This window comes from Takifugu rubripes, chromosome 17, assembly GCF_901000725.2.
Source record: "Takifugu rubripes chromosome 17, fTakRub1.2, whole genome shotgun sequence".
Lineage (NCBI taxonomy): Eukaryota > Metazoa > Chordata > Actinopteri > Tetraodontiformes > Tetraodontidae > Takifugu > Takifugu rubripes.
This window is the reverse complement of record NC_042301.1, coordinates 8591456-8617702: the sequence shown is the minus strand read 5'-3', so window position 1 is coordinate 8617702 and position 26247 is coordinate 8591456. Positions and strand designations below refer to the sequence as shown.

Here is a 26247-nt window from a genome sequence, read left to right as displayed (position 1 = left end):
TGATGAATCCATTTTATTTCCACAGCAGGGGGAGACATAATCATCTTCTGTTGTCCACAAGAGGAAACAGCATTTTTTTAAAAAACATTTTTATTTTAGTCATATCAATTGTACACATTATTGCACTGCTGTGTGCTGTGCGTTAATGTGGAAACCGAACTTGGACTATTTGAGCCTGTTAAACTCGAACCGGATGCACATACCTTTATTATGAAGAACGTGGAGCGAAATCACCGGAAGAAAAAGAAAGAAGAGGAAAAGGAAGCGGCAGCAGGTTTTGGCCGTGTTTGTTCGGCAACGGTGTGGACTTATCTGTGGTTCTGGTGTAGCCAGAACGGGTTACTGAGACTGATTCGACCCGGTCTGGGCAGGTACGTCATATGATCTCGCTTAAAGGCAGCTCGCTGCTAGATACTGTGTCTATGTCTTCTAAAACTGGTTCCGGTTCGTCCCTGTTTCAGTCCGACCATCGGTAGTGTTGCTGTTCCAGCTGGTCCGTGGCTGCAGCGGCTCCAGTCTTCGCTCGTGCAATATCTACTCCCGGTTCCAAGATGACCTAGTTTCTCTTTGTCAACTTCCTACACCACCACCATTTAGAACCGGGGTCAGGTTATTGATTTGTGTTCGGATAGGTCTTGGTTCAGAATATTTCAGACTTTTGTCGTGGGCTAATAATATTAACAAAATAAGCAGAACAGAGAACAAAAAAGAAGCCAAACTTTGACACCAGCAACTGTGCATCTGTACAACATTAAATGCACTTTCAGTGATCAGTTTGCACAAACTGTGATCAGTTTTGAACCTGGTCCTGGATTTAACTTGACACTTGAAATCGCCTCATAGTATATTGCGGGGCTGGTGATGTCCAGTCTAGGGCTGCTTTTCCATTAGTAGTGACTCGCTTTGACTAGTTTGAGGCTTTTCCAACAGGGTTCCCAGGGCCCAGTATGGACTGATATGTCTGCTATTGCTATGATTGACCAGAGGATCAATGTCCCTGTTTAGTCACGAGAGCAATGGACGTCAGTAAACGCCATTTTTTTAAACCATTTTTTACCATTTTTGCACGCAACAGTGCATATTTCTGAACTTTACAAATATTAAAGGCTACAAGTAAGGTGAAACCGTGGTCCAACAACCACGTCCTGACATTTCTGAGCTGTGGGGCAGAAGAGAGAGCTTGTCTTATGGTGATTTCTGTGTTTTCTGTTAAGAATCTGATGATAAAAGAGCAAACTCTCCAAAACAGACATTTATCAGAGATGACCAGCATGTCATTGCAAGACCCCAGCCATGGCGAAGAGGTCACCTGGTGCAATGAAAAACTAACATGGACATACTGCATTGAGTGGTGGCACCTTCTGGTGGAAAAGCACCTTAAAGTTTGAATGGTGATGTAAGGTCAAAGATCAGTAAAAATCAGAACAGTTCTCAACAGTGCATCTCTTGCCAGATTTGGCATTGTCGGCACCAAAATACTTTGGAGACAGTACAGATTCTTACTGATTCTGATCTGTTGCCATGGTTACCCTGCGAGATGTTATGCATATCTCTGTTATTCTTTTAGGAAGTAGCATCTTTGGCTCCTCCCACATCAGTAATGGCTTTGATCTCTCTTGAAGACCTTGAGGGATTGGATGATGAGCAGCTGGAAGATGACATCACCGACAATCCAGAACCAATGGTTGAAGATGACCAGCTGCTGTCACACTGGCAGGCAGTCGCCAGTACACATCAGGTGTCGGTTCCCCAAGGTGTGTGTACGTGTACATGCTCCAGATTTTCCCCTCGCGTCGGGTTCACACTGGACGTGAAAGCGCCACAAGAGCCCTCTCGTTCACACCAGACTTGTATTTCTCTGTGCCAGTGGACAAGAGATCTGCTTCGCAGGCTTTTGTCTACTCATACCAATGTTGTGTAGTTGTAGTTGTGGTCTGTAGATAGTCAAGAAATGTTTATCTAATCTTCATTTTTATTTATTTATTTATCTCTATAATTTATCTTTCAGTTTCCCATTGCAGTCTATCGTTCATGGGTGTGCATGTTTGCGTAGATCTCTCTCGTGCTCTGTTTGGATACTGACGATATATAAACGCACAAAAAATGTAATTGTATTGTCGATTATGGTGCTTTATTTTGAAAACTGCCCGGATTCCTTCGTTTTTCTTTGTTTGACTTCCACAATCGCTCGCGCTCAAAATAGACCATACGCCAAAACTATTCATGCATGGCGCCTGCCGATCGCAGCCATTCGCGGCGCGTCTGGTGTGAACCTGGCATCACACTCTGAAAGTTAACCGTATGTGTTCTAGAAATGACTGGACCCATACATGAAATGACTCACAACCGCCAGCAGAGGGAGCAGCTTCACTTTGCTCTGGTCTCTCGCCATGAGAAGGTAACTCGTGACTTGAATCAATAAAACTGAAATTGATTGCTGAGGTATAAATCAGCACCTATCAAATGATCTGATATTAAAGGTTCATTTTATACAAATTGGTTCTGTTCAGGTGGGGGAGGTGTTGTATGAGGAGCGGGTGTATCCTGCAGGTTACTGGGCCTGTGTGACCAGAGGAGAAGACCTCTATGAACAAAGCATCTCCATGGCCTTTATGAAACTCATGCGTTTCATCTGTAAAGAAAACTCTGCAGGTCAGGCTTTGCAACTTGATTTAGCCCCTCCCACTCTCCCTGCACACCTATTATAGCCCCTCCCACTCTCTGAACACCTGTATTAGGCCCCACTCTTTCTGTACACCTGTTGTAGCACCTGCCACTCAATCTGTACAGCTGTTGTAGTCCCCCCCCCACTCTCTCTTTGCACCCGTTGTAGCACATCCCACTCTGTGCAAATGTTGTCTACGGCTGTTCTCACTTGTCCCTTTTAGCTCCCTCAAAACTGAGTGACGAGGGGAAGAGATAGAACATTCCTCACAGAGAAGAGACAGCACTTGTCTACCACTACATCATCAAACATTGTTGCTAGCCAGCTGCTACGTCAGCAGAAGCAACAAGTTATATGCAAAATCCCCTAACAAGGAATTACTTTAGCAACAAAACATGGCTAAATATTGACTTGACATAGATGATGATTTATATAAATAAACTGTGGAAACCAGTAATTATGATTAACTACATTCATGAGCTTACTTTTTGTCACCATCATGTCAGTGGGCATGATGTATGGAGGATGATTTCTCTAGCCCTTCATGTATTCCCTGTGTAGCCCCTCTCCTTAGCCTTACTGGAAATTGAGACACCCCTTCGCTCAGGAAACAAGGCCTAAATTAAGGCCTCCAAACTAGTCGAACTGGGATGCAGCCTAAACCCCTCCCACTCACTGCCAGCATTAATCTTAATCCCCACTCACTGCCAGCATGTATTTAGCCCTTCTCACCATGCTCTATGTCCTCATGCCCCGCCCATCCGACCCTGTACCTTTGGTGGTCTCAACAGTGCTCTGTAAAGTGATCTCATTGTGCGTGTGGTTGGGGTGCAGGTCGATACCTGGGCATGACAGTTCCGGTGGTCAGTCACATCCACATGATGGACAATGGTGTCACATTCAAGAAAGATGTCCAGACAGCCTTCTTCCTGCCCGCACACTTCCAGACTGACCCCCCCCGACCTGTGGACCCTGATATCACCATTGTCCACAGAGAGCCAATCAGAGTTGTTGCCAGGTCAGAACCTCAGAATTTCACTGTAACCTGCAGTTTTCCTGTGTCCCTGAAAGCATAACAGGTTCAGGGTAACATTGACGCCTGTGTGCCCTGAAGTGAAGGAACCAGAACGTGGTTGATGCTACCTTGATATATCTATCACTGGCTTGTCATGGCAGCACGCTCACCTGATGCAACAGTCACTGATGTGTCTGGCTGATCTGGTCTGGATCTGATTGGAAACTATCACAGTTTTTAGCTTACTTCAGAACCGACAGCTTGCATGAGAGGCTGAAAACGGCAACATTTTAAAAATATGCAACCTTTGAAACAGGAAGTGATATAGTCAAAACTGGGGAAATGCAGAGTTTGTCATTTGTGTGACTAAATCATATTTTGTGTGTGTTTATGACTTGCTGCTCTCTGATTGGATGTCAGGACATTCTTTGGGACGACAACCGAGGAGACGGTCGGTCACCAGATCAGCCTGCTGTGGGAGATTGTGGGCGTGGCAGATGAATTCTGCACTGATGCTTACATGGTTGCCGTGTATGAGAACCCCGGTGTCGTCCGCCGCCGAAATGAGATATGGTTGATCAGACGTAACCAGTAGATAACCTGCATCATCCTTGGCTCCTTCACACCACTGCAGTCACAGTAGATTTTTGTCAGGTGGCTCCTCTGGATGGGTGACACCTCATTGGTGGATGTCACTGCTTTAAATTCATCATTGTCACATTCCTGATTCGCCGTCGTCATATCAATAAAATGTTGCTGGTTGTGATGTTATTACGATAAAAAGCACAGATGTACCAGCATGTGTTTCTGCTGATCAACACTAAAATAGCACAATGGTCATTTGACCTGCAGCAGGTCTCTTCTTCTAAACTAACCAAAAACAGACCAACATGAGAGCATCAGTTAGCTTAGGTTCCACTGAACTCTAGAAACGGGTCCTTTCGTGTCAACACAAGTGCAGTGTAAAGAAAATCCATGAAACTAGGGAGAAGCACATCTGGACCTTCTGCATCCCCAAGACATCATGCTCCACAGCAGCCCCATGTGATGTTTGGAGGCACAAACACTAATTTGGAGGCACAAACACTAATTAGTTTAACACACTTCTTCACTTTCACTATTTGCAAAAGAGAAATGGCTATGTGAAAAATTAATGTGAATAAAATACATTTTGTTTAATATGATTACCTCACAGCCTTTACAGTTAGCATTAGCATGACAGTGTGCTAATGTGTAAATGAGATAAATGTAAAATTCATTAACAAAAAAGATTAAGATTTTAATAACACAATCTGAGTGTGTATAAAATATTAACAGTCCTGTGTGTTATTCAGTTCAACTTTATTTGTACAGCAATTGGAACAGTCCAGAGTGTCTGTGAGTAGTAGCTTAGCTATCATAATCACTTTAGCCACAATATTACTGACTACATTTTGTCACGGAGGAAGGTTTTTATCTTCATACTACAGGAGAGAGGGAGTCTTCCTCCCGTACCTGCTTCTACTGCAGGGGGCTAATTGCTACAGGCCTGGCGAGTTCTACTTGTTCCTATGTTGATTATTATTAGTTCTGATATGATTACTTCATAGTGTCCAAGGATAAACTATTCCTTCTCACCTCCAAAAGGGGAGGGTGGCCAAGAAAACACACTTGTTAAAGGTCTGCAAGTTGGAAACCTGACGGAAAGCCTGACTCTGAACATGCTAACCAGTTACAAGATCTGGTTTAAAGAATATGACTTAAAAGAACATCTTACTGGAACTGCGTCTGAACCCTGCTGACAGGAGCGTCTGCATTTTAGGTAGTGGATGGTGACATAAGTCATCATGTAACTCCTCATGTCCGTGTTTCATTAGCATGCTATCCTTCTCCCCTTTTATATACATGTTTTTTTATATACATGTATTGATGTCATTGTAATGTATTTACAGCTTAGGCTCGTTCTTGTGCAGTAAATCAGGGGTGCTCATTACGTCGATCGCGATCTACCGGACGATCGCGGCGTGACATTAAAAAATATCAGCCTATCATTCATCTCGTCTGTGTAGATTCTCAATCATCCAGGTCATTGTATCCAAGGTAGTTTTCTCTGTCAACTGGACTGGGTTTCTTCTCTTGAAGACGTTTCGCCTTCTATCCAGAAGGCTTCTTCAGTTCTGAAATCGCTGGGGACAAATGGTCCACAGGGGCTATATATTTTCAAGCTCTCTCCCCAGCGATTTCAGAACTGAAGAAGTCTTCTGGATAGAAGGCGAAACGTCTTCAAGAGAAGAAACCCAGTCGTTGACAGAGAAAACTACCTTGGATCATTCATCTCGTCACTTGATTGATATACAGGGCAGCCAGTTAGATGACAACTGAATTTGACATTCAGGTGACCAATCAAGTGCAAACAATGGCGCTAAGTGCAGCAGAATTTACGATGTCAGCCTATCAGCAGTCCCGTTACAACCAGTCAGCTAACAACTGAATTTTGACCTTTAGGTCACCGCTCATGCGCAAACAACGGCGCTAAGCGCTATGCTATTCAGCGAATTACCTCTGATTTTAAGCCATCGCTAAAGCTTATGGTCATCAAAATGAATGAGGGAGCGGGACCAAGTAAGAAGACAAAAACATATAACTTTCATACGGAATGGGAGGTGGACTTTTTTTCACGATGTCATTTTCGAAGTGCGTTGAAGATTATTAAGTACATGAAGATTATTAAGTCCAAATACTGTTCCACCATGATGGCTGTCAGCAGATACTGTCCGGGCTATGCATCCCTGGCTGATTCAATTCAGTGCAAGTCATCAAAGTAAACTCAGGCAATTACAAAATGATGTTAATAGTTAATTATTATGTGTGTTTTGCAATATCGGCTCATTCGGTTATGCAAGGTACATCAACAAACATTGTATACACAAAGAATCCTCAATACATTTGAAAATAATTAGATGTTTTGCATTTTTGTGGTGGGTAGATCATTGGTCATTTTGTAAGTAGCTCGCATGCTGAAAAAATGTGAGCACCCCTGGTGTAAATTAACTCCTGTAGATGGACAGAGTATGATGTGGCAAAATTCAAACATGTTCACAATTGAGTAAAAGTGAAAATCACTTTGAAATTATGTTAAATCTGATAGAATGTTTATATGAAACCTATATTACGATTCTGTAATGTTTAAGGAAACTTAACTTTCATCTCAACTAAGGCCCTAATACAGCAAATGATTGTATGATTGTAAAATGTATAGTGTAATGCAGGCATGTCCAAAGTCCGGCCCGGGGGCCAATCACGGCCCGCGTTAAGATTTCATACGGCCCGCAACTTCAGTCTTACAATGTATTATTTATGGCCCGCTGGCACTAACAGAATAAATAAATCACTAAAATGTAATTCCTCCTTTCTTGTAGATCTTGTAAAAGACAAGAGCAAAATTTACTTGTTTTAAACTTGAATGATAACAGACAACTTTGCATTACATTTATCAAACTCATGGAAATTTAAGGTATTCCATACAGTTCAGTGTTCAATGTTATCTGACTCTCCAGATATGAATTAAAGGCAGAATTGTGTTTTTAGAGTTGTTCATGTCTGCCTGAGTGGCTTATATTTGGTTGAAAAATAAAGAGAATTGTGACAATGAAAATTGCTTTATAATAGTGTACATTTGCATGTAACTTTTCTGGTTAAAAAAACATCAGAAGGATCTACTGGCCCCCGGGCATCTTCATGTTATCAAATCTGGCCCTCTTTGCAAAAAGTTTGGACACCCCTGGTGTAAAGGGACAATGAGAACTCTTCCTTAACAAGTAGCCTGTCAAATATGGTAGGTCATCCTAAACTGTCCTGGTGGACCAAGGTTCTGACCCGTACTCTCAGGCCTCTTTATGTGGTGTCCTGAAGTCGATTAGCCTAACTTTCTCTGTTCAGCAAAGCTCAGAACAGACTTGCACCTGACATTGTACCAAGGATTCCTCATAACTGGTCCTGGCTCTGCAAAAATGAACTGTTGCTTTGATGTCATGTCTCCTGATTAATCAGTAAACTTTACTTCAACACAAGTCACCCAAGTCTCCAGGGTGTCAGTTCCACAACCTATGTCTTGTGTCTTCTGTGTCTTGTCCACCTGGGTCTTTCCTGGATTCTTTCCAGACTCGCATTATATCATCCAGTTAAATGTAATATACACATTTAGCATCATCTGGCCAACGAAGAACATGTGTTGTCTGAATGCTGTTTATATTAGCTCTAAGATCGGTTATTTTATAAATGCTGATAGAAACACAGTACCGGCCGCCAAAGGGTATTTAAACATACTCCCATTTGCGATAAAAGCTAGTGTTAAAACAGTCATGAAGATGCGCGCGCGTGTCCACGCGATCTGTCTGCTCATGTGTTTGTCTGCAGCGAGCATTGACCATATAAGGAGCGACAGTGCCATAAAAGGAAACACGGTTCTCTATATGGAGGAAAGTAGTTCCTGAAATAACGATTTAATTGGTGTTTTTTAGTATCGGGGCGAAGTGCCTAAATACAACTCATTCTTATTCTTATTAAGAAGATATGTCCGTATTTTGTGATTGATTGTGTTTTCACACCAAGAAGCGTGGATGAAATTTGTGCGAACTATATTATTTAGCGAACGAATCCACGCGGATGCTGCGTGTCATTTCCTTATGTGGAGCAAAGTGTTCGTGGGGGGGCGGGTTTTGCTGGACCCTGTTCAAAAACACAACTTTAGAACTTAGCTGAGGTTTTTATGGAACTGGCTCATATTTAATGGAGGGTTTGTTTCTCAGTGGTTCTTCTGGTGCGGTCTGGTCGCTCTGCTTCAGCTCTCGGGCACTGACGAGGGAAGAGATGGACAGATAGCTTTACTTGTTGCTAAAGTTGTTGCTAACTACCGCTGAACTGTGGTCGTTAGCCATTTAGCTTTTTAGTCGAGCAGCTAGCCGAGCTGCGAGGTGGCTGCCCGGGATCCTGAAGCCCCAGAGTGCTGTTGAGGTTTGCACCGATAGCTTTGGATCGCCGGGAGCAGGAAGTAATCAGGCCCAGGCCAGGGGATCCGGTTGTAAATGCTGGCGGGGGTCGGCCCGGACATGGGCACTAGAAGCGCAGGCGGGCGAGCGGGTAACCGAGTAAACACGATTCCCCCGGGACCCCCGACAGCCTCCGAGACACACGGCCAGTTCGACGACAGGGAGTACAATGCAGAGATGGTTTACAGCGGATCCGACCAGGACTCCGATAGCGGGGATGATGAAGATACGGTCGCCACAGGCGGAGACAGGAGAGGTGTGAAACGGGAGAGAAGTGAGAGGGAGGTCGGGAACCAGTCAGCACCCACGTCCGGGGGGCTGAGTGGGGGTTACTCAGGGGTTCCAGGGGCCAAACCCGGCAAGAAAACCAGAGGAAGAGTAAAAATCAAGATGGAATTCATAGACAACAAACTGAGGCGCTACACGACCTTCAGCAAGAGGAAGACTGGGATCATGAAGAAAGTGAGTATTGGTGACCCCAGAACACCTGTGAGCACGATGCTTCGGCCCTGAATCCAAGAGAGCACCTCCAAAATCTCCAAAGAACATAGACCACTGAAGTTTCAATTCTCTAAACAATTGTCTTGACAAAAATAAATGGCCTTAGAATGATATCATAGTTAGTGTCTATTTACTGGTGTTGCTCACCTTGTTTTATTCTCAGATAAAAAACTTCTGAAGTGATGAATTATACCTGCTTGGATATGTGTGTGGATGTCACATATGACACTTCTTTCCACCTCTTTTCAGGCCTATGAGCTGTCCACCTTGACTGGTACCCAGGTTCTTCTGCTGGTTGCCAGTGAGACAGGTCATGTTTACACATTTGCAACCAGGAAGTTGCAGCCTATGATCACCTCGGAGACTGGCAAAGCTCTGATCCAGACCTGCCTGAACTCCCCAGACTCCCCTCCGCGTTCAGACCCTTCCTCAGATCAGAGGATGAGTGCCACGGGCTTTGAGGAGACTGACCTCACCTATCAGGTTTCAGAATCTGATGGCTGTGCTGAGGCTGCCAAGGTAACGCACCAGCTGGAGTAATTTAAAGAGTGTTTATTTCCAGTTATATGACGAAGCTGCCAGTTTACATTTCCAGTAGGGATGTTTGATACTGTCTGTAGGGGGCTGAGAAGCAGAGGATTCTCGATTTAAGACCAGGTGTGCACAAAATTTGGGAGGTGTTGTAGCAGGGGGTGGTGCCAGGACAGCTTTGGAGCCAGTGTACTCTTGAGCAAGTTACCAAACCTCCAAAAACCAAACATAGGTGTTTTAGCAGGTGACTACTAGTAAACAAACTAGACTTTTCACTTGGTGTTTTTAAATAAAGCGATAACTGTTCACGTGTGCGATCAATATGTTTATTTAAATACCATCTTTATTTACTGTACATTTGTGTACTCTTGAGGATCAAAAACACATTCTTCAGCCTTTTATTAATTTTTTTTATTTTTTTAACTTTTTTGTCTCAAACTGACTTGAGATTAAACATGACATCCAGAGGTCATTCAAGACTGGCCAGAGTTCAAAGTTCAATTGGGACAAACCGAAACAACTTCAGACAGAAATATTGGACCCAACTTAACTCAATGTCACTGTAATGGAATTAAATGGAACAAAGATATAAGAACTACTTTTACACCAATGACATGTCAGATTAAATGTGGGTTTTTTTCAGGTCTTTGTGGTGTTGCTAGCAAACAAACATGTCTTTACAGTGAAAGTCTGAACACGTTTAAACAAACCATCTGCTCTCTGTGGACAAGGGCTTCTGGGACAGTTTCTAAATGACAGAGACCTCAGTGACAGGATCGGTCAATTAAGAAATTACAGCTGATAAAACTTTTGGCTGATCCAATGTAGCCTATCAGACCGGTGCAAAGCCTCAAAGGAATGACTGTTCGTTCCATCTCTTGGAACTTTAATTTTGCAGAGTGTGTTGTGGTGATGGGAGTAGCCGTGTTTGTGTAGGCAGAATGTTACATCGATATGAATAGGACGCAAGGCCAGGATTTGTTTTGGTGTCACACTACGGCACCACCATCTTCTGGTGAACAGCATTACTCCACAGAAGTCTTTGCTTCTATTAAGAGTACAGATCCGTTTAAATAAGGCTGGTATCGGTATTGCTCGGCCCTAGTTTCCAGTCCATGTTGGTGTCTCTGGTTGGTAGCGCTGTAACATCTGTGCGTCGGAGTAAGTGAACACGGTGAATCGTTGCTGATGTGAGGGACACTGAAGAGAGTGTTCAGGAACACATTCTCAATCGTCCTGCCTGTTTCTACAGGACCTGATGAAGCCATCATTCACCATGTCCAGCCTGCCTGGGACCACACAGTCCACACCCTCTTCCTCTTCATCCTCCTCGTCCACCATGTCTGTGCAGGTGCAGAGTAGCGCCCCCTCTTGGCAGCCCTGTTCCACCACCAATGGGACAGTGTTAAAGACATCAGGTGGTGTTGTACTTCCTGGAGGCTTTACCTTGATGTCAGGTAGGGGAGTAAAGTTGATGTTCTGGGTTCTTTGATGTATGTTAGAACCAGGTCTCATTCCCGTTGCCCTCACATCCGCAATCGGCTGTCTGCACTCCTTTATTTCCTGCTCACCATCCATCTTCACTTTATGCAGCTATTCGGCAAGTCACATGTTTCTGGCCTTGCTCCTTCCTCACCTCTCCACAGGTGCATCACTGCCTCCGGTTACACACACCATCCCCCTCAGCCAGTTGCAGGGTCAGCCTGTGGCCCTCCAGGGCCCTGTGGCACCTGGAGCCACTACCACGCTGCATGCTTCAGCTACACAGCCGACCACACTGCTGCGCCTCCCAGCCACCGTGTCACTGGCAGGTCAGCACACGACTAAGCCCACAAGAGACAGATGACTGCTGACACTAAAACTGAACTAAAACTGAACAATCATGGTGTGAAACTGTACATCTAGTCTCCAAGTTAACTGTCTTCCTGCCTGTATTCTGACAGCTAAAGTGTACCTAACCCCCTGAAGTGGTGCAGTATGCCTGAAATGCACATTTACAAGACATACTGAATATTCAGGATGGAAATATGAGACCGAAAATACTTTTGACTGAAACGTCCAAATTAATTTAAATCAGGTGGAGATGCACAGACTCTATTCTGGCAAATTGCTCTGGATCCAGTGACACACACTTATATGACATACTGGTCTGTGCCCTTCTGAGGGAGGAGCTCGATGCACAGCAGTTCTCTTAACATGATGATGCTAACTGATACCTCCATTTGGTGCCTTTTCACTTGTCTTCTCTTTGTTTTATGTGAGTTTCTGCTTGTTTAGATGAGATTTTTCTTCTTCTCATGTTGATGCTGATCCAGCCATCATTCAAGAGCCTATGCGCTTCATCTGTTTCCAAATCCAACTAATCTCAACTTGTTACAAATTTTCTTACTGACTTGACTCTCTGCTCTTGATTAGTCTGGCTTACTAACCCAACCTGTGTGTCTTCCAGGAGGTGGAGTTCCTCAGCAGCTTCAGACGTTCCAGGTGCAGTCTAGCACCCAGCAGACTTCCACCAGTCAGACCAGTTCAGACATCCACAATCCTGCCTCCTCTGCTGGTGAGACACTTTCCCACTGCAGGAATTCCTCTCAGCCTTTCTAAGAGCTCTGAATGATTTTGGTCTTAAGAACACTTTTGGATGTCTCAAATTCTGCAGGAGGAGCAACTACTAATGTAGATCCCAGTTATGAGGCAACACCCACCATTTTAAAAGGCTATGATAAAGATTACGTTTCCACTCTTTTACTGTTCTCTCTGCCTACATTCACTGTTCTTTGGCTCTTCCCTCCATCTCTGCAGCCAGTCTTCCTTCCTCCATTGTTTCCTCCTCTTCTTCCTCATCCTCGTCCACAGTTACGGGCCACATGATGTATCCTGGGGGACACACGGTCATGTATGCCACTCCAACACCGTCACTGGGAGATGGCAGCCTCACCGTCCTCAACACTTTCCCCGCTTCCGGCCACGCCCAGTCACATGATCCCGGTTTGGCCTGTTTGTGTGTACATCAGTTGTGCCGATGAGTATGCGGCTATTCACATTTGTTTCCTGTCACCCAGGCTCCCTACCACAGGTCTTTCTCACCTCTCTCCCTCCTGTTGCTGCTCAGATTCCAATGTCTGCAGTCCAGCTGCACCCGGTAATTAAATAGTGCTGCTGCTGCTGCTGCTACTACTACTACTGTAGCTACTGCTACTGTTACTACTAATACTACTACTGTTACTACTACTGCTAACAGTTCCATGTGTCCCTCAGATGGTGATCAGTCAGCAGAGCAGCACCACCACCAGCAGCAGCAGCAGCAACCTGACGGAGCTGCAGGTTGTCAGTCTGGACGTCCACCAATCCAAAGAAGACTGATGGTCACACACAGACATGGAGCTGGGCTTTCTCTGCTTTCACCACGCTTTTTCAAACCTTACTTCCCAATATCAGTTAGTCAGTTAGTTGTGAAGATGTGCTGACTTCCTGTTTCCTGTGTATTATGTCTTGACAAACACAAAGACAACACCACTTATAATAAAATAAAATGGGACAGACTGTTTGTTGCAGGAAGTCCAGCTAATGATGGCAGTCTGACCAGGTACCACACACACTCATCTGTGTGTTTTTATTTGTCCTATGAATGTATTTTTTTAATTCAAATGAGAACAAAGTGCCAAAATCCCTGAGAAGCCCAAACATTCCATAATAGAACCGTAGTCTCTTTGTCCTTCCTTAGGGTTCTGAAGATCACCCTATAGCCAGAAGAGAGGCCAGGCAGGTTATGACGTCAGATGGTTATTACTGTTCGTTCATAAATCCTCACGCAGTCACATTTTGTCATCAGTGGATGTGACTTTCATCGTAACAAAAACAAGTTTTGAGGCATTTCTGACAAACAATTAACCCTGAGATTTATCTAAGCATTTTATGAACTTCTGTTTTGTCTTGGGATGTAAATTGACTGGTGTATTTTAGGGGCATGTGTACTGAAAAAGATTTATATTTGTTTTTCATGTACGTACTTCTGTTTTGGAAGAACCGTGACACATCAGATATTGTTTGTCAGATTTTTTTTCTTTAAGTCAAAATCATCAATAATCTCAATTAAAAAAAATACTCAGAAAACGTGTATTTGTAGAACTAAACCAGATCAACTCGGTTGCTTTAGTCAGATTTCTGGTAATGCTGGGTCCACAGTTACTGGATCCTGTCTGCAGGGAAAATTTTAGTTCAGATCAGATATTCTTGCCTAAATGGCGTCACAACCATGTCCATGATGCTCCGCAGCTTGTCTATAGTTCTCCTCTCTGCCACTGTCACCAGAGGTTGCAGCTTCATCCCAACCACCGAGCTGGCCCGCCTGATCAGCTTCTCCAGCCTGGAGAGGTCTGCTTTTGTCACACTCCCCCCCAGCACACCACAGCGTAGGACAGGACGCTGGCGACCACAGACTGGTAGAACATCCAGAGGAGTTTCCTGCAGATGTTGAAGGATCTGAGTCTCCTCAGGAAGTACATCCTGCTCTGGGTCTTCTTGTACAGTTGCCTCGTGTTGCTTGTCCAGTCCAGCCTGTTGTCCAGCCACAGCCCAAGATATTTGTAGGTCTGCACGCCCTCCACCTCCTCCGTTCCTATCTGAACTGGTCTAGGTCTCGGTCGGTCCCTCTTAAAGTCAATGACCAGTTCTTTAGTTTTGGAGGTGTTGAGCTGCAGGCCGTTGTTGTGGCACCAGGCAACAAAGTCCCTCACCAGGCACCGGTACTCCTCCTCTTCGTCGTCTCTGATACAGCCAACGATGGCTGTGTCATCAGCAAACTTCTGAATGTGACACATTTCAGAGTTGTAACAGAAGTCCGAGGTGTACAGAGTGAAGAGGATGGGGGACAGCACAGTCCCCTGTGGAGCACCGATGCTGCTGACCACAGTGTCAGACGTGATGTCCTTCATCCTGACGAACTGCGGCCTGTCAGTGAGGTAGCTGGAGATCCAAGCAACCAGGCAGGGGTCCACTCGCATCTGTAGAAGCTTGTCCTGTAGGACAAGGGGCTGGATCGTGTTGAAGGCACTCGAGAAATCCAAAAAGAGGATTCTCGCTGTGCCACTCCCCTTGTCCAGATGCAAGTGGACTCGGTGCAGCAGGTAGATGATGGCGTCCTCTACACCGACCTTGTCCCGGTAGGCGAACTGTAAGGAGTCCTCAGCGTGCTGCACCTGGGGCCTGAGGAGGTTGAGGAAGAGCCGCTCCAGAGTCTTCATCAGATGTGAGGTGAGTGCCACCGGCCGGAAGTCGTTCAGCTCACTCGGTCTGTTCTTCTTGGGGACAGGAATGATGCAGGACGTCTTCCATAAGGTGGGCACTTTCCCCAGCTCCAGGCTGAGGTTGAAGACCCGTTGTAGCGGCTCCCCGAGTTCAGCAGCGCAGGTCTTGAGGAGCCAGATGAATGAATATCCGTAATATGTCTGGCATAATGTTAATATAGTCAGTGTTAAGACTTGAGTCAAGTAAGAAAGAGATTCACAGCATTCTCGGTTCAATAATTCAACACAGGAACATTCACATTCAAAGAAGACCTCATTTTAACCACTGCAATGTAAACTATCAATTACAGCCTGAACAGAAACACATCACTGTTTGATATTAGCTCTTGTGTTATTTTCTCACATATATTTTATTACTATTTATATATTAATATTTTGGGATATAAAATCAATCATGTTGAAAGCGTTGAGAATTGTTGGGAGTCACGAGATTGCGAGTCCTTAAGTCTTTTCTTTCAGAATTGAACTGTTTGTCTATTTCTTCCTGAGAAAACAAACTGCGCGAGGCCGTGAATGTGTATGTAAAGAAAGTTCCCTCAACAAATCAGCAACAAGCAACTTGAATAGGAATGAATGAAGGCTCCGCCCCAACACGGTATCCAGTTTATTATACACGTGATAACTTCCGCTATTACAATTGTACTTCTGCTATTGGCATGCAACCAAAATTGTGACGTCAGACAACCGACGCCTTCTGCTAACGTCATCAGCGCGACACATGCGGCGGTCTTTTCCTCGAGTTAGCTGTTAGCAGAGCCTGTTAAAAATCCTTACGACTTACGGCAGTTTTACGAAATACGAAACGGGGGAAACGATGGCCACTGCCGGGACCCAGGGTAGGAAGAGAATCCTTAGAGAAGAAGACATGACCAAGGTGGAGTTCGAAACCAGTGAGGAGGTGGACGTTACCCCCACCTTTGACACAATGGGACTACGAGAGGACCTTCTCCGCGGCATCTACGCCTACGGTGGGACGCGGATTTGCGTGGCCTTTAAAGCAGCTTTAGCTCACAAGCTGCAGTTTACTGTTTTATTGCGATGTGGAGAAAGTGAAGGAAACTCCTTCATGTAGATAATCGCATAATTAAATTATTGTAATTTTGTGGCGATCTACCGCCATGTTTTTCCTGCGTGTGGCTGCGAAACCGAGTTAGCATTAGCATTAGCTATTGGTCTAACGAATACATAACCAGCTACATTTTATAGGGAAAGAAAAGAGCTGCAGTCAAAAGGTAACATTCCTAAGTGTCTACATGGAAAAAAGGCTATTTCCTATTTTATCTTTCCAATTTATCTACAGAAACAACAAATGATTTCGAACCAGAGAATCAAAAGCTTCGATTGTTTGGCCGTAAGCTGGCCATCATAATAAAATGGCCAAATCAAATACGAACAACAACATAATTTTAATATAAATGCTTAAAGTAATTAAGTTATTTTTGAGACAGTACGCTTAAAGACCATCCAACAGTTAATAAATGTAAAAAAAAACGTAATAAAGAAACAATTTTTTTACTGATATTAGTAATAGTTCTCCTATTAAATCGTTTAATAGAAGTGATATTTCTAAAAGTGAGGTTCTTTGGCATAAGTTTTTACTGCCAGTTTTTTTTTTTAAATTTGGATAAAGTGATGGTTATGTTAGCAAAAATTCATACCAACATCAGAAATTATTTGAGGTTGAACCAGAAATGCCCATTTTTGAAATTATTTTTAGAATCTCAATCACATTGGAGCCACCTTCAGAACCGCGAGGACACCGTGTAACAATCCCTCAAAGAAGCTTCAACCACTTGGTACAGGGTGCAGATAAAGCATGGTGAATTGATGGGAATGGTGTGAATTTTAGCTGAAACATTGCACAGACATCAAATCACATTTCTCCAATCAGCAAAAACATTAAGCCTTGAATCGTGAGACCAGTCACATGGTTCATATCTCCTGTCCAGGTTTTGAGAAGCCTTCAGCCATTCAACAAAGGGCCATCAAGCAGATCATCAAAGGCCGTGATGTCATTGCCCAGTAAGAGCTGAGAAACAACTGAGCACCACTGATGTCCTCTGGATATCCACCGTGCAGCTGATGGTCTCTCTTTGAATTGTCTAGGTCTCAGTCTGGAACAGGAAAGACGGCCACCTTCTGCGTGTCGGTGCTGCAGTGTCTCGACATCCAGGTGAGCTTTAGAATAGAAATGTTTGGCCAATTATTTGATGTTTAGAGGACCTGTTGGGCATTTTTACATGTCAAACCATCAAACTAACCCAACAAAAATCTTCATTTCTGGATCAAATTGTTGAATCTTTAATTTCATTATTTTCACCTAACAAGTTAAAGATGGTTCATAATTTCAGATGTGTCATCTATTTTCTCGATGGTTTTTCAAATGTGGTTACTGTCTGCAGGTGAGAGAGACCCAAGCCCTGATTCTTGCACCAACCAGAGAGTTAGCTGGACAAATTCAGAAGGTAGCTTGATGCCCTCCAGCTGACATGGCCTCTTGAGTGGGCTCTGAGTTCTGCTCTTCTGTCTGCAGGTGCTGCTGGCTCTGGGGGACTACATGAACGTACAGTGTCATGCCTGCATCGGGGGGACAAACGTGGGCGAAGACATTAGGAAACTGGACTATGGTCAGCATGTGGTGGCAGGGACACCAGGTCGCGTGTTTGGTGAGCAGACGGGGCCGGTTGGGATCAGGCTGTTGTATCAAATCTCAGTGTTAATGAAAGGAGCGGCGTTGTGAGTGTGGGATACTCTCCTGATAGCCAACAGGAAGGTGACTTATGTTTCTGTCCAGACATGATTCGTCGCAGGAGTCTGAGGACCAGAGCTATCAAGATGCTGGTTCTGGATGAAGCTGATGAAATGCTCAACAAAGGTAGGTCAAAGCGAGAGCATCACACACGGATCCGTGAGGTCAGCTGATCACTTGCCGTGTGATGTTTAGGGTTTAAGGAGCAGATCTATGATGTCTACCGTTACCTGCCGCCTGCAACTCAGGTGGTTCTGATCAGTGCCACCCTGCCTCACGAGATCCTGGAGATGACCAACAAATTCATGACTGACCCCATCCGCATCCTTGTCAAGCGGTGAGTATGCCATATCCACAAAACTGTTCTTACTGTTCCAGCTCATTACGGTTCCACAAACTCTTAGGGACTGTGGGCAAACCTCCAGGCACCATGAAGGCCAAGCATCTTCATCAGATGATGGAGCCACGCACGAGCGTCTCCTTTGATCCCACTTCTCTATTTAAATATGAGGCGAATTCCCATTTGACAGCTGTACAGGAGATGAATGATAGCTGTTATCCACACTAAATGTCTCTTTGTATTCTGTTTTCTTCCTGTTGCTATGTCTGACCCCCTCAGTGATGAGCTGACTCTGGAGGGGATAAAGCAGTTCTTTGTGGCAGTAGAGAGGGAGGAGTGGAAGTTTGATACTCTTTGTGATCTGTACGACACTCTGACCATCACCCAGGCCGTGATCTTCTGCAACACCAAGAGGAAGGTCAGGTTTCCCGTCCATGTTCATCATCTTTCACTTTGGTAGAAATTTCAAAGCAGCTGCTCATTAGCTCCGTGGCTAAACATGGTGTTTGCTCAGGTGGATTGGCTGACAGAGAAGATGAGAGAGGCCAACTTCACAGTGTCATCCATGCACGGAGACATGCCTCAGAAAGAGAGAGAGTCCATCATGAAGGAGTTTAGATCAGGGAGCCAGGTAAGCCCTACCCAGATGAGAACATCCAGGGCCACCTGAGAAATAAACCAGGAAGAATATGAAGACTCCCTTCAGATCTTTATTGTTGCATAACAATCCACTTTTTATTTTGTGTTTCAGTCGAGTTCTGATCTCAACGGATGTTTGGGCTCGCGGTTTAGATGTTCCCCAAGTTTCTCTGATCATCAACTATGACCTGCCCAACAACAGAGAGCTCTACATCCACAGGTGAGATGTTCTGACACTCCACTCCATGTTTCTTCACCCCAAGCCGTGATTCAGCAAATTGACCAGCCACTTGTTGGAACAGAACCTCTTTGATTCTGGGATAACCTTAACGCCTTCGACCGATGAGTCTTGCAAGGCAAGCCCTGTAAACCTGGAGACGTCACAGATTGTCTCCAGGTTTGGATGGAAAATATAGCTAACGTGACCTTTGACCTCTTAGGATTGGGCGGTCCGGTCGCTATGGCCGTAAGGGTGTGGCCATCAACTTTGTGAAAAATGATGACATCAGGATCCTGCGAGACATTGAGCAGTACTACTCCACCCAAATCGATGAGATGCCCATGAATGGTAGTATTCATACATCAGTTCTTATTGTGGCTCCTGCTAGTTTTACTTGATCTGTGTAGCATAAACTCACTCAGAATAAGCAACAGGTGGTAAAATACAGATTCCATATATGACCTTCCATGACTGTTTTATCAGTGATGGTAACGAACTGGTTAGCCACTGCAATGCTAACATCTAGCTTTCTCTCTGCAGTGGCTGATCTGATCTGATGGAACTGATGGTGCCGTTGCACCTCTACATCGCTCATTCTTTTTTTTTTTACCATCACTTTAGTGTTTTTCTTCATTTGACTGGGGAACTGAACAACTGTAAAACATCTGTTTTTGTAAATAAAGTTGTTTTGGCTTCAAGCTGCTGTCATCTTTATTGTCGGCTGAAGATGTCATGTTTTCCCCCTCTCAAAGTAAAATGACTATACTTCCTCTTACTGACATTGTTTAATTAGATTTTAGTGGTCATTATTGGCGTGGAATGAGTGAAATAGGTGAGTAAATGAGTCAGTATTGACGTGATCCATTCACATCAAAATAACCAAACTTTACATATGAAAACCCTTTTTTCTTGATTAAAATTTTAAAGAATTTTGGTAAAAAATGTCGCATTAAATTATAAATTTGTTTCGTTTTATTATTTTACCTTTCTATATGATAAGATAAAATATTTTGTGTTAGTTTCCTTCATGTCCAACTAGGATTACATTTAAATGGGTCGTTTTCGTTCCTTGGCGCCATTCGAACGGTCTCGTGAACCTATGACGTTTAAACATCACGTGGGGTGACAGCTGACTTGCGCGTTGCTTCCGGGATCAGAGGGTGGTACTTATTGAAGGAAGAGTGGATCCTGGTTCGGTTCTTCTGATTGAAGTCCAACTGTAGTCCGCAGAATTCAAGCAACGCCAGGTAAGGTCTCGGACGGTCACGTGACGCGGATAACCATCCCAGCGTCCGGACAACATCCGATTTAAAGGGTCAGGACAGATTTTCGAGACCCATGGTAACGGATTAACAATCTCCAGATATAGAAAATGTCTTACTATTTTATACTTTGTAAAGGATTAACCATAGTTTGAGGTCACCTGACATGCCCGCGTTTGTCTGATTTTTTTTTTTGTCTGCGTGTGCCTGTTCTCGTGTGTGTCAGTGTCCTCTGAAACGCAGCACCTTGTAAACGCAGGAATACATCTCTCGTCACACGTAGGATCGGTGTTTTTTTCCGCGATCTTTTTGGAGCGTGGTCTCAGCAGGAGGGTCCCCCTACATGAGCCTGGTCCTGCTCAAGGTTTCTTCCTGTTAAAGGGGAGTTTTTCCTTGCCACTGTTGCTTGTTGGGGTTCAGGCCCTGGGATTCTGTAAAGCACCTAGAAACAATTTTGATTGTAACAGACGCTATATAAATAAAGATTGATTGATTGATTGATTGATTGAAGTGCGCGTGGGGGCGCTGACAGGACCCACCTGCCCCTGGCTCCAAACACGCATTTACGCCAACCTGTGCACAGAAGTTTCATGTGTGGCGCTCTTTTCAGCTCCAATCATGAACTCCTCAGACAGTGATGATGACTCCTACAACGAGAGGTCAGCACTGGTTCCATCACAGAACCCAGCAGTACCTTCCTATAGGCCGACCGTTGATCCAAGGTCGCCCATAGCCCAGCCATGCAAGCAGGTAAACATTTATTGATTGACTTGCCTTTATTGGTCAAAATATCTTCACTGCCTTTGACCTTCTGTCAAGATGGCAGGAAACAGAAGAGAGGGACCACCTGACAGCGGGGGTTCAGACCAGGACATAGACATGGATGATGAGGAGCTTACTCTTAAGTATGGAGCCAAACACGTGATCATGCTCTTCATTCCCGTCACCCTCTGCATGGTGGTTGTGGTCACCACCATCAAGTCAGTCAGCTTCTATTCAGAGAAGAGCGACCAGCAGCTGTAGGTCCACCTTTGGCTTCTGAGGTCCCCACTTGGAGGAATGTTCTTCCCACAAATAACACAAACATCTGTCCCCGCAGGATCTACACGCCATTTACTGAGAACACGTCATCTGTTGGCCGCCGGCTCCTCAACTCCGTCCTTAACACCATCATCATGATCAGTGTCATTGTGGTCATGACTATCTTCCTGGTTGTCCTCTATAAATACCGCTGCTACAAGGTTAGCTGGTTTTCATCTAAACCATTTTACACACTCAAGTCAGGGTCTGGATCACACTTTCAGACTTCGAAGCTAATTATCACATGTAACTAGCTGAAATACGTTCGGTGAAAGCGAACAGATACAGTATTTTTCTGACCCAGATTACTTAAAATTTCTACACACATCAATTATCAGAAAGATAAGATAATATTGTAACAGAGCATCCTGCTGGTGTCCACCAGACCAAGAGGCGCTCCTTTCAGGATGCTAACCCTATGCTTCATGCTACAGTACCATGCAGCGAGCACTGTACACTTCATGCTGTGTTTGAAATAAAAGAAAACAAGACTGACAACATTATTTAAATAGGGTTTTAATGTAAAACCCATGCAGGATGTTGTTACTGTGTAGCTCACCTGAGGTCATCCCGACCCATCAGAGAGTACCACCTGGCTGCTAACCTGCCTGCACAAACATTGTAATTGGGCCGCCTGCTGTTAGTGGGTGCTGTCTGAGTCAATGCCTTTATGTTTAGTTCATCCACGGTTGGCTCATCCTGTCCTCGCTCATGCTGCTCTTCTGGTTCAGCTTCATGTACCTCGGGTGAGTCCTCAGCATTGGTCATCCTTCCCTTCCTGTTTGAAGATTGTGATGGCGCTCTTCCTGTTTGTAGTGAGGTCTTTAAAACGTACAACGTGGCAATGGACTACCCTACAGTGGGGTTGCTGATCTGGAATTTTGGGGCGGTGGGTATGATCTGCATTCACTGGAAAGGCCCCCTGCAGCTGCAGCAGATCTACCTGATCCTCATCAGCGCCCTCATGGCGCTCGTCTTCATCAAGTATCTGCCTGAGTGGTCGGCCTGGGTCATCCTGGGAGCCATCTCCGTTTACGGTGACTTAAGTTGCTTTTCAAAGTTGTTTCTGCAGATTTTTTAAAATAAGAGATTTATGGGATTTGTTTGTGTTTTTTGTTATGTTTTATTTTAATAAAGTTTTACGGTGGCTCTAAATGTCAGAAGGCAACATTTGACAGACTTCTTTTCTTCTTCCTGTCATGCCTTATAGACCTGGTGGCCGTCCTGTCGCCCAAAGGTCCTCTCCGGATGTTGGTAGAGACGGCTCAGGAACGGAACGAGCCCATCTTTCCTGCTCTCATTTACTCCTGTTAGCAGATATTCATGTTTTCAAGCCACTTCTTCTGAGCTTCAAATGATTTATGTATCTGTAGCTGCACTGGTTCTGCTGGACCAGCCCCAGCATGATCCGGGAGCCCTTTCAGAATCATTGTGTTATTGTCATATTGTATAATGTCAACAGGTCAGAATAGGTGGGAGGAGAAATATGAATGCTAACGTTCCCATCAGTGGCCTGATGGTGGCGCTGATGGAGCAGTCATTATGAGCGATAATCATATCCGCTGTTTTTTTTTGTCAGCTGCCATGATGTGGGCGGTGGGGATGGCCAAACCAGTGGATGCTCCACATTCTGGACGCGAAACAGGTGAGCGAGGACTCATGGGAAGTGTCTGCAACAGTCTGACAAATTAGTTGAACTTTCCTGTTGTTTTTGCTGTTGTTTTAGACGAGGAAGTGATGCAGAGCTGCACAGAGCAGTTGAGTCCACACTCACCTGCAGAGACCGAGCCGGAGACAGACCGTGAGTTCTGTCATGGGGATGATGGGGGCGTTCACGCTATCCTCCAGCTCCTCTGGGAGAACATGGAGGTCTTCCACAACTGCATTACAAGAGTCTACCTTAATGTGTCTGCCCCAAACCACCTGTGAAGGGTCTTAGGTTCCCAGCCCACTTCTAACAAAAACCAAGAGGAAAGTTTTCATCTTCATCCCACAGGACAGAGGGAGTCAGCCTCCCCTACCTGGACAGGGAGCTGCTTTTACAGCAGGGGGCCTGATTGCTCCAAGTGGTGCACCTCTAAACAATACCGGATCAGCGGTAGCCCCATAAACCCTCCTAGGGCAGCAATAATCCACCAGTCAGGACCTGTTCCTGTGCATAAAGGTGCCTGGAAGCAACACTCTGCTTCCCTGGGGTAATTAACCTCTGTGTTGGAGGCAGCTGGGGGCTGCTAGTAAACCCACCTCAGGTGAAACACTCATGCTTTTTTAGTTGAGGCTTTACCTTCAGGAGGTGACCAGGCTGGTAAGCCCGCTGATCCCTCTTCCTCATTCAGAACTTTGAATCTCCGCTCAAACCAGTTTTATGATTGTTCACAAGCCTTCTACCAGTAGGTCCACCTCCACCATCACAAAGTGTTTGTTTTTGTGTGCAGGAGGTGTGAAGCTCGGCCTTGGAGATTTCATCTTCTACAGTGTTCTGGTGGGAAAAGCTGCAGCAACTGGTGGAGATTGGAACACTACACTGGCCTGCTTTGTTGCCATTCTGATTGTAGGTTTGAGTTTGTTCTCAACTGTCACAGAGCGGTCCTAGTGTGTGTGTGTGTGTGTGTGTGTGGGTGTGCGGGCGGGCGGGCGGTGTGCATGAGTGTGTGTTTGTGTGAGAATGTGAGTGGGCGTGTGTGTCTTTGGGTGTGTGAATGTGTGTGTACATGAGTAGCTGGTCTGTGTGCGTTAGCATGTAGCCTAGCTTGCAGCAGCTGTCATCACTCTAACACACCTGTGTGTATCACCTGTGTTCTGAAGAAAGTCAGGGTGCATTTAAAGGGATTTGATCGAAAATTTCCTTTAAATAAACTTTGACATGAACAAACCTGAATGTCAGTGCTGTGATGCGTCTGTGTGGAAGGTGAAGATAGGAGAAGGTTCTATGGCTCCTGCAGCTGTTGACCAGCAGATGCTGCTGTGGTGATTTAACCAGGCTAGAACCCTTCTGAAGTTGTTTCACCTGTGGCTGACTCACCTATGCTGTTCAACTGTCTCAGGGTCTGTGTCTGACGCTGCTGTTGTTGGCCATCTTTAAGAAGGCTCTACCAGCGCTGCCCATCTCCATCACCTTTGGCCTGATCTTCTACTTCTCTACTGACTTCCTCGTCCAACCTTTTATGGACAACCTGGCTGCTCACCAGTTTTATATCTGACAGGACATGCTCCTATTCGTCTTGGCCACCCGCTGACAGTTGCTTTCTGTTCGAGCATCCTGCCTGATGGAGTGAGGGTGCTGCAGCGGTTCAGGAAGAAAGTTCTGGACTTCTGAGGCCAGCATGCTGCTGGAAGTGATGTGGGCAATCACAAAGACATTTGGATTCTTTTTCTATGTTTGATCTCCTAACATGACATGCTACAGTTGTAAAATTATTTAGAATCATGTCTGATTCAGTTCAGATTTAAGATAGAAATAAAATGTAGCTGATTTAAACATGTTGTCCTTTTGGTCAGTCAGGACAGGGCGCTGTTGCGCTTCACCCTCAGAACTACACTTTATGGTTTCCAGTGAAAAAGACAGCAGGTTCACATCCAGATGTTTATTCAAGTTAAAAAACAAAACACAACAACAGAACATATTTATTAACAAAGGAGGCCAGACCAGTTCAGCTTCTATCCTCAAACTGGGACTTGTTCTTCAGCAGGAAGGCAGCCAGGTACTCAATAGGGTTTGGTGGTCTGGAACAAAAGGAAAGCAGATGAATGATTATAATCAAACTCCACATCAACCACGTTCAGTTCAGTCCAGGTCCTGAGACGCCTGAACTGGTTCTGACCTATCCTTGGCGAGCACCGACAAGCCCTGCAACAGGATGGGGACCACGGTCTGGTCCAGGTATGCTCTTGTGGGCAGAGCCTGCAGGTCTACCTTCTGCTTCAGCATCTTCTCTGCACTCGCCTTCTCACTCTCCAAAGTCCTCTATGGGGCAAAGCAAAGCATGCTGGGAGTCTGTTTTCACACACTCCGTGTGTCTGTCTGTGTTACCTGGATGTTCTCGGTCAGGCTGTACTCTGTGTGAGGGTTTTCAGACACCTGAAGAATTTAAGAAAATCGTGAGTGTGTGTGGGTGAGTGAAAGAGAGAGACAGGTGTGTGTGTGTGTGAAACTTACAGGTGTATGGCCCTCCATTGACTGTTCAGCATCTGTGTGGTCTGTAAGAGAAGTAGCAGTGTGAGGATCGCCTGATCTGTTACCTGCTCAAGTTTGCTGATTCACTAAAATCCACTTTCACACTTCACTGAAGAGAAAATTAAATGAAAACGTTTCCTGATGTTTTCACTTGATGTTCTCATATCTTTAAGTCAAAAGGAGAACTTCAACACTGATGAATAGGAATCGATCCGCAGATCCTCATTTAACTGGCGGGTTTTATGCATTCTCCTAAAGCCGAAATTTCCGTCTAATTAACCAAAAGGCTGTTTTTTTCCTTGCAGGTTTGTTCTGTTCAGATACAACTAAAAGAACCGACCGTTCTGGTTCTGAATGAGCCAAACTTTTCGTAGAGGTTAGGGTTAGCTTTGTTAGCACCACGCTACCATACGCGGAGTCGCCAGTTAATGGAGCTTCTTCGGGGATGGCAGCCGCTATTAAAGAAGTCTGAGAAGAGCTCAAACAGAAGCGAGCAGAAAAACGGAGGGAATGGTTGAACTCACCGTCCGCCATGTTCGTTTAGAGACGTGCGCAAAAGCGCTGGCCATCTCTATGTCACAGTGACGCAAGAAGTATCGCTTCCGGTGTGTGCAGATGTATTTAAAATGAAAATATTTTCCTATTGAATTTACGCGTTTGTAGTATGGAAATCTGCCTTTCGGGGACTACAATGTACTGTGTTCTTAAGAATCCAGTTCAGTTCAGAGAGTGTAAGCCACT

At 44.9% G+C, this 26247-nt stretch overlaps 5 protein-coding genes across 16 annotated transcripts; 4 read left to right on the top strand and 1 right to left on the bottom strand.

The window, feature by feature from the left end:
- The first annotated feature begins 214 nt into the window (after nucleotides 1-214).
- Nucleotides 215-4531, top strand: soul4 (heme-binding protein soul4). Of its 4 annotated transcripts, none has more exons than XM_011612684.2 (7): nucleotides 217-371; nucleotides 462-604; nucleotides 1623-1754; nucleotides 2313-2398; nucleotides 2511-2652; nucleotides 3500-3683; nucleotides 4101-4531. In XM_011612684.2, the coding sequence occupies exons 3-7, from the start codon at nucleotides 1682-1684 to the stop codon at nucleotides 4273-4275; spliced, it is 660 nt and encodes a 219-aa protein (XP_011610986.1). In that variant the 5' UTR covers nucleotides 217-371; nucleotides 462-604; nucleotides 1623-1681; the 3' UTR covers nucleotides 4276-4531. The 4 variants fall into 4 exon arrangements, with proteins under 4 accessions (XP_011610984.1, XP_011610986.1, XP_011610985.1 ...); XM_011612683.2 differs by having other exon boundaries at nucleotides 1568-1754; XM_011612682.2 differs by lacking the exon at nucleotides 462-604 and having other exon boundaries at nucleotides 215-371; nucleotides 1568-1754.
- Nucleotides 4532-8316: 3785 nt separating this feature from the next.
- On the top strand, nucleotides 8317-13339 carry LOC101066372 (serum response factor). 5 transcript variants are annotated; one of them, XR_003891618.1, is made up of 8 exons: nucleotides 8317-9169; nucleotides 9458-9727; nucleotides 10992-11196; nucleotides 11386-11550; nucleotides 12189-12296; nucleotides 12396-12724; nucleotides 12799-12878; nucleotides 12995-13339. XR_003891618.1 is itself a non-coding variant. In XM_011612686.2 (8 exons), the coding sequence occupies exons 1-8, from the start codon at nucleotides 8744-8746 to the stop codon at nucleotides 13097-13099; spliced, it is 1491 nt and encodes a 496-aa protein (XP_011610988.2). In that variant the 5' UTR covers nucleotides 8320-8743; the 3' UTR covers nucleotides 13100-13339. The 5 variants fall into 5 exon arrangements, 4 of the variants coding, with proteins under 4 accessions (XP_029706857.1, XP_011610989.2, XP_011610988.2 ...); XM_011612686.2 differs by having other exon boundaries at nucleotides 8320-9169; nucleotides 12593-12724; XM_003972248.3 differs by having other exon boundaries at nucleotides 8320-9169; nucleotides 12539-12724.
- A 2385-nt stretch (nucleotides 13340-15724) lies between these two features.
- Nucleotides 15725-19688, top strand: eif4a3 (eukaryotic translation initiation factor 4A3). 2 transcript variants are annotated; one of them, XM_029851187.1, is made up of 12 exons: nucleotides 15725-16010; nucleotides 16992-17064; nucleotides 17149-17215; nucleotides 17445-17507; nucleotides 17576-17708; nucleotides 17837-17917; nucleotides 17987-18128; nucleotides 18411-18549; nucleotides 18646-18766; nucleotides 18888-18990; nucleotides 19211-19338; nucleotides 19531-19688. In XM_029851187.1, exons 1-12 carry the CDS (start codon nucleotides 15857-15859, stop codon nucleotides 19545-19547), a joined length of 1221 nt encoding a protein of 406 aa, XP_029707047.1. In that variant the 5' UTR covers nucleotides 15725-15856; the 3' UTR covers nucleotides 19548-19688. The 2 variants fall into 2 exon arrangements, 1 of the variants encoding a protein (XP_029707047.1); XR_003891657.1 differs by having other exon boundaries at nucleotides 15728-16010; nucleotides 18646-18762; nucleotides 18883-18990.
- A 403-nt stretch (nucleotides 19689-20091) lies between these two features.
- On the top strand, nucleotides 20092-24810 carry psen2 (presenilin 2). 3 transcript variants are annotated; one of them, XM_029850744.1, is made up of 11 exons: nucleotides 20092-20237; nucleotides 20863-21002; nucleotides 21072-21271; nucleotides 21352-21493; nucleotides 22011-22078; nucleotides 22149-22369; nucleotides 22543-22641; nucleotides 22912-22977; nucleotides 23059-23089; nucleotides 23768-23883; nucleotides 24377-24810. In XM_029850744.1, the coding sequence occupies exons 2-11, from the start codon at nucleotides 20871-20873 to the stop codon at nucleotides 24412-24414; spliced, it is 1113 nt and encodes a 370-aa protein (XP_029706604.1). In that variant the 5' UTR covers nucleotides 20092-20237; nucleotides 20863-20870; the 3' UTR covers nucleotides 24415-24810. The 3 variants fall into 3 exon arrangements, with proteins under 3 accessions (XP_029706604.1, XP_003972298.1, XP_011610990.1); XM_003972249.3 differs by having other exon boundaries at nucleotides 23059-23133; XM_011612688.2 differs by having other exon boundaries at nucleotides 20133-20331; nucleotides 23059-23133.
- A 91-nt stretch (nucleotides 24811-24901) lies between these two features.
- On the bottom strand, nucleotides 24902-26146 carry dpy30 (dpy-30 histone methyltransferase complex regulatory subunit). Of its 2 annotated transcripts, none has more exons than XM_003972206.3 (5): nucleotides 26031-26146; nucleotides 25489-25529; nucleotides 25363-25410; nucleotides 25154-25296; nucleotides 24902-25055 (listed from the first exon to the last, which is right to left on the bottom strand). In XM_003972206.3, exons 1-5 carry the CDS (start codon nucleotides 26038-26040, stop codon nucleotides 24983-24985), a joined length of 315 nt encoding a protein of 104 aa, XP_003972255.1. In that variant the 5' UTR covers nucleotides 26041-26146; the 3' UTR covers nucleotides 24902-24982. The 2 variants fall into 2 exon arrangements, with proteins under 2 accessions (XP_003972255.1, XP_011610991.1); XM_011612689.2 differs by lacking the exon at nucleotides 26031-26146 and adding an exon at nucleotides 25847-25985.
- Between the last annotated feature and the right edge of the window lie 101 nt (nucleotides 26147-26247).

Excerpts from the sequence above, each read along its gene's own strand:
- psen2 (XM_003972249.3), top strand. The coding sequence starts at position 20,871 with ATGAACTCCTCAGACAGTGATGATGACTCCTACAACGAGAGGTCAGCA. Across the intron at positions 22,079-22,148 it reads TTCAGCTTCATGTACCTCGG|TGAGGTCTTTAAAACGTACA; the intron begins GTGAGTCCTCAG and ends TCCTGTTTGTAG. Across the intron at positions 23,884-24,376 it reads GCTTTGTTGCCATTCTGATT|GGTCTGTGTCTGACGCTGCT; the intron begins GTAGGTTTGAGT and ends CAACTGTCTCAG.
- eif4a3 (XM_029851187.1), top strand. The coding sequence starts at position 15,857 with ATGGCCACTGCCGGGACCCAGGGTAGGAAGAGAATCCTTAGAGAAGAA. Across the intron at positions 17,216-17,444 it reads TGCAGTGTCTCGACATCCAG|GTGAGAGAGACCCAAGCCCT; the intron begins GTGAGCTTTAGA and ends TACTGTCTGCAG. Across the intron at positions 18,991-19,210 it reads AGAGAGCTCTACATCCACAG|GATTGGGCGGTCCGGTCGCT; the intron begins GTGAGATGTTCT and ends TTGACCTCTTAG.
- LOC101066372 (XM_003972248.3), top strand. The coding sequence starts at position 8,744 with ATGCTGGCGGGGGTCGGCCCGGACATGGGCACTAGAAGCGCAGGCGGG. Across the intron at positions 9,170-9,457 it reads AGACTGGGATCATGAAGAAA|GCCTATGAGCTGTCCACCTT; the intron begins GTGAGTATTGGT and ends ACCTCTTTTCAG. Across the intron at positions 11,551-12,188 it reads AGCCACCGTGTCACTGGCAG|GAGGTGGAGTTCCTCAGCAG; the intron begins GTCAGCACACGA and ends TGTGTCTTCCAG.
- soul4 (XM_011612682.2), top strand. The coding sequence starts at position 1,601 with ATGGCTTTGATCTCTCTTGAAGACCTTGAGGGATTGGATGATGAGCAG. Across the intron at positions 2,399-2,510 it reads TGGTCTCTCGCCATGAGAAG|GTGGGGGAGGTGTTGTATGA; the intron begins GTAACTCGTGAC and ends GGTTCTGTTCAG. Across the intron at positions 2,653-3,499 it reads CTGTAAAGAAAACTCTGCAG|GTCGATACCTGGGCATGACA; the intron begins GTCAGGCTTTGC and ends GTTGGGGTGCAG.
- dpy30 (XM_003972206.3), bottom strand. Across the intron at positions 25,297-25,362 it reads GCCTGACCGAGAACATCCAG|AGGACTTTGGAGAGTGAGAA; the intron begins GTAACACAGACA and ends TTTGCCCCATAG. Across the intron at positions 25,056-25,153 it reads TCGGTGCTCGCCAAGGATAG|ACCACCAAACCCTATTGAGT; the intron begins GTCAGAACCAGT and ends CTTTTGTTCCAG.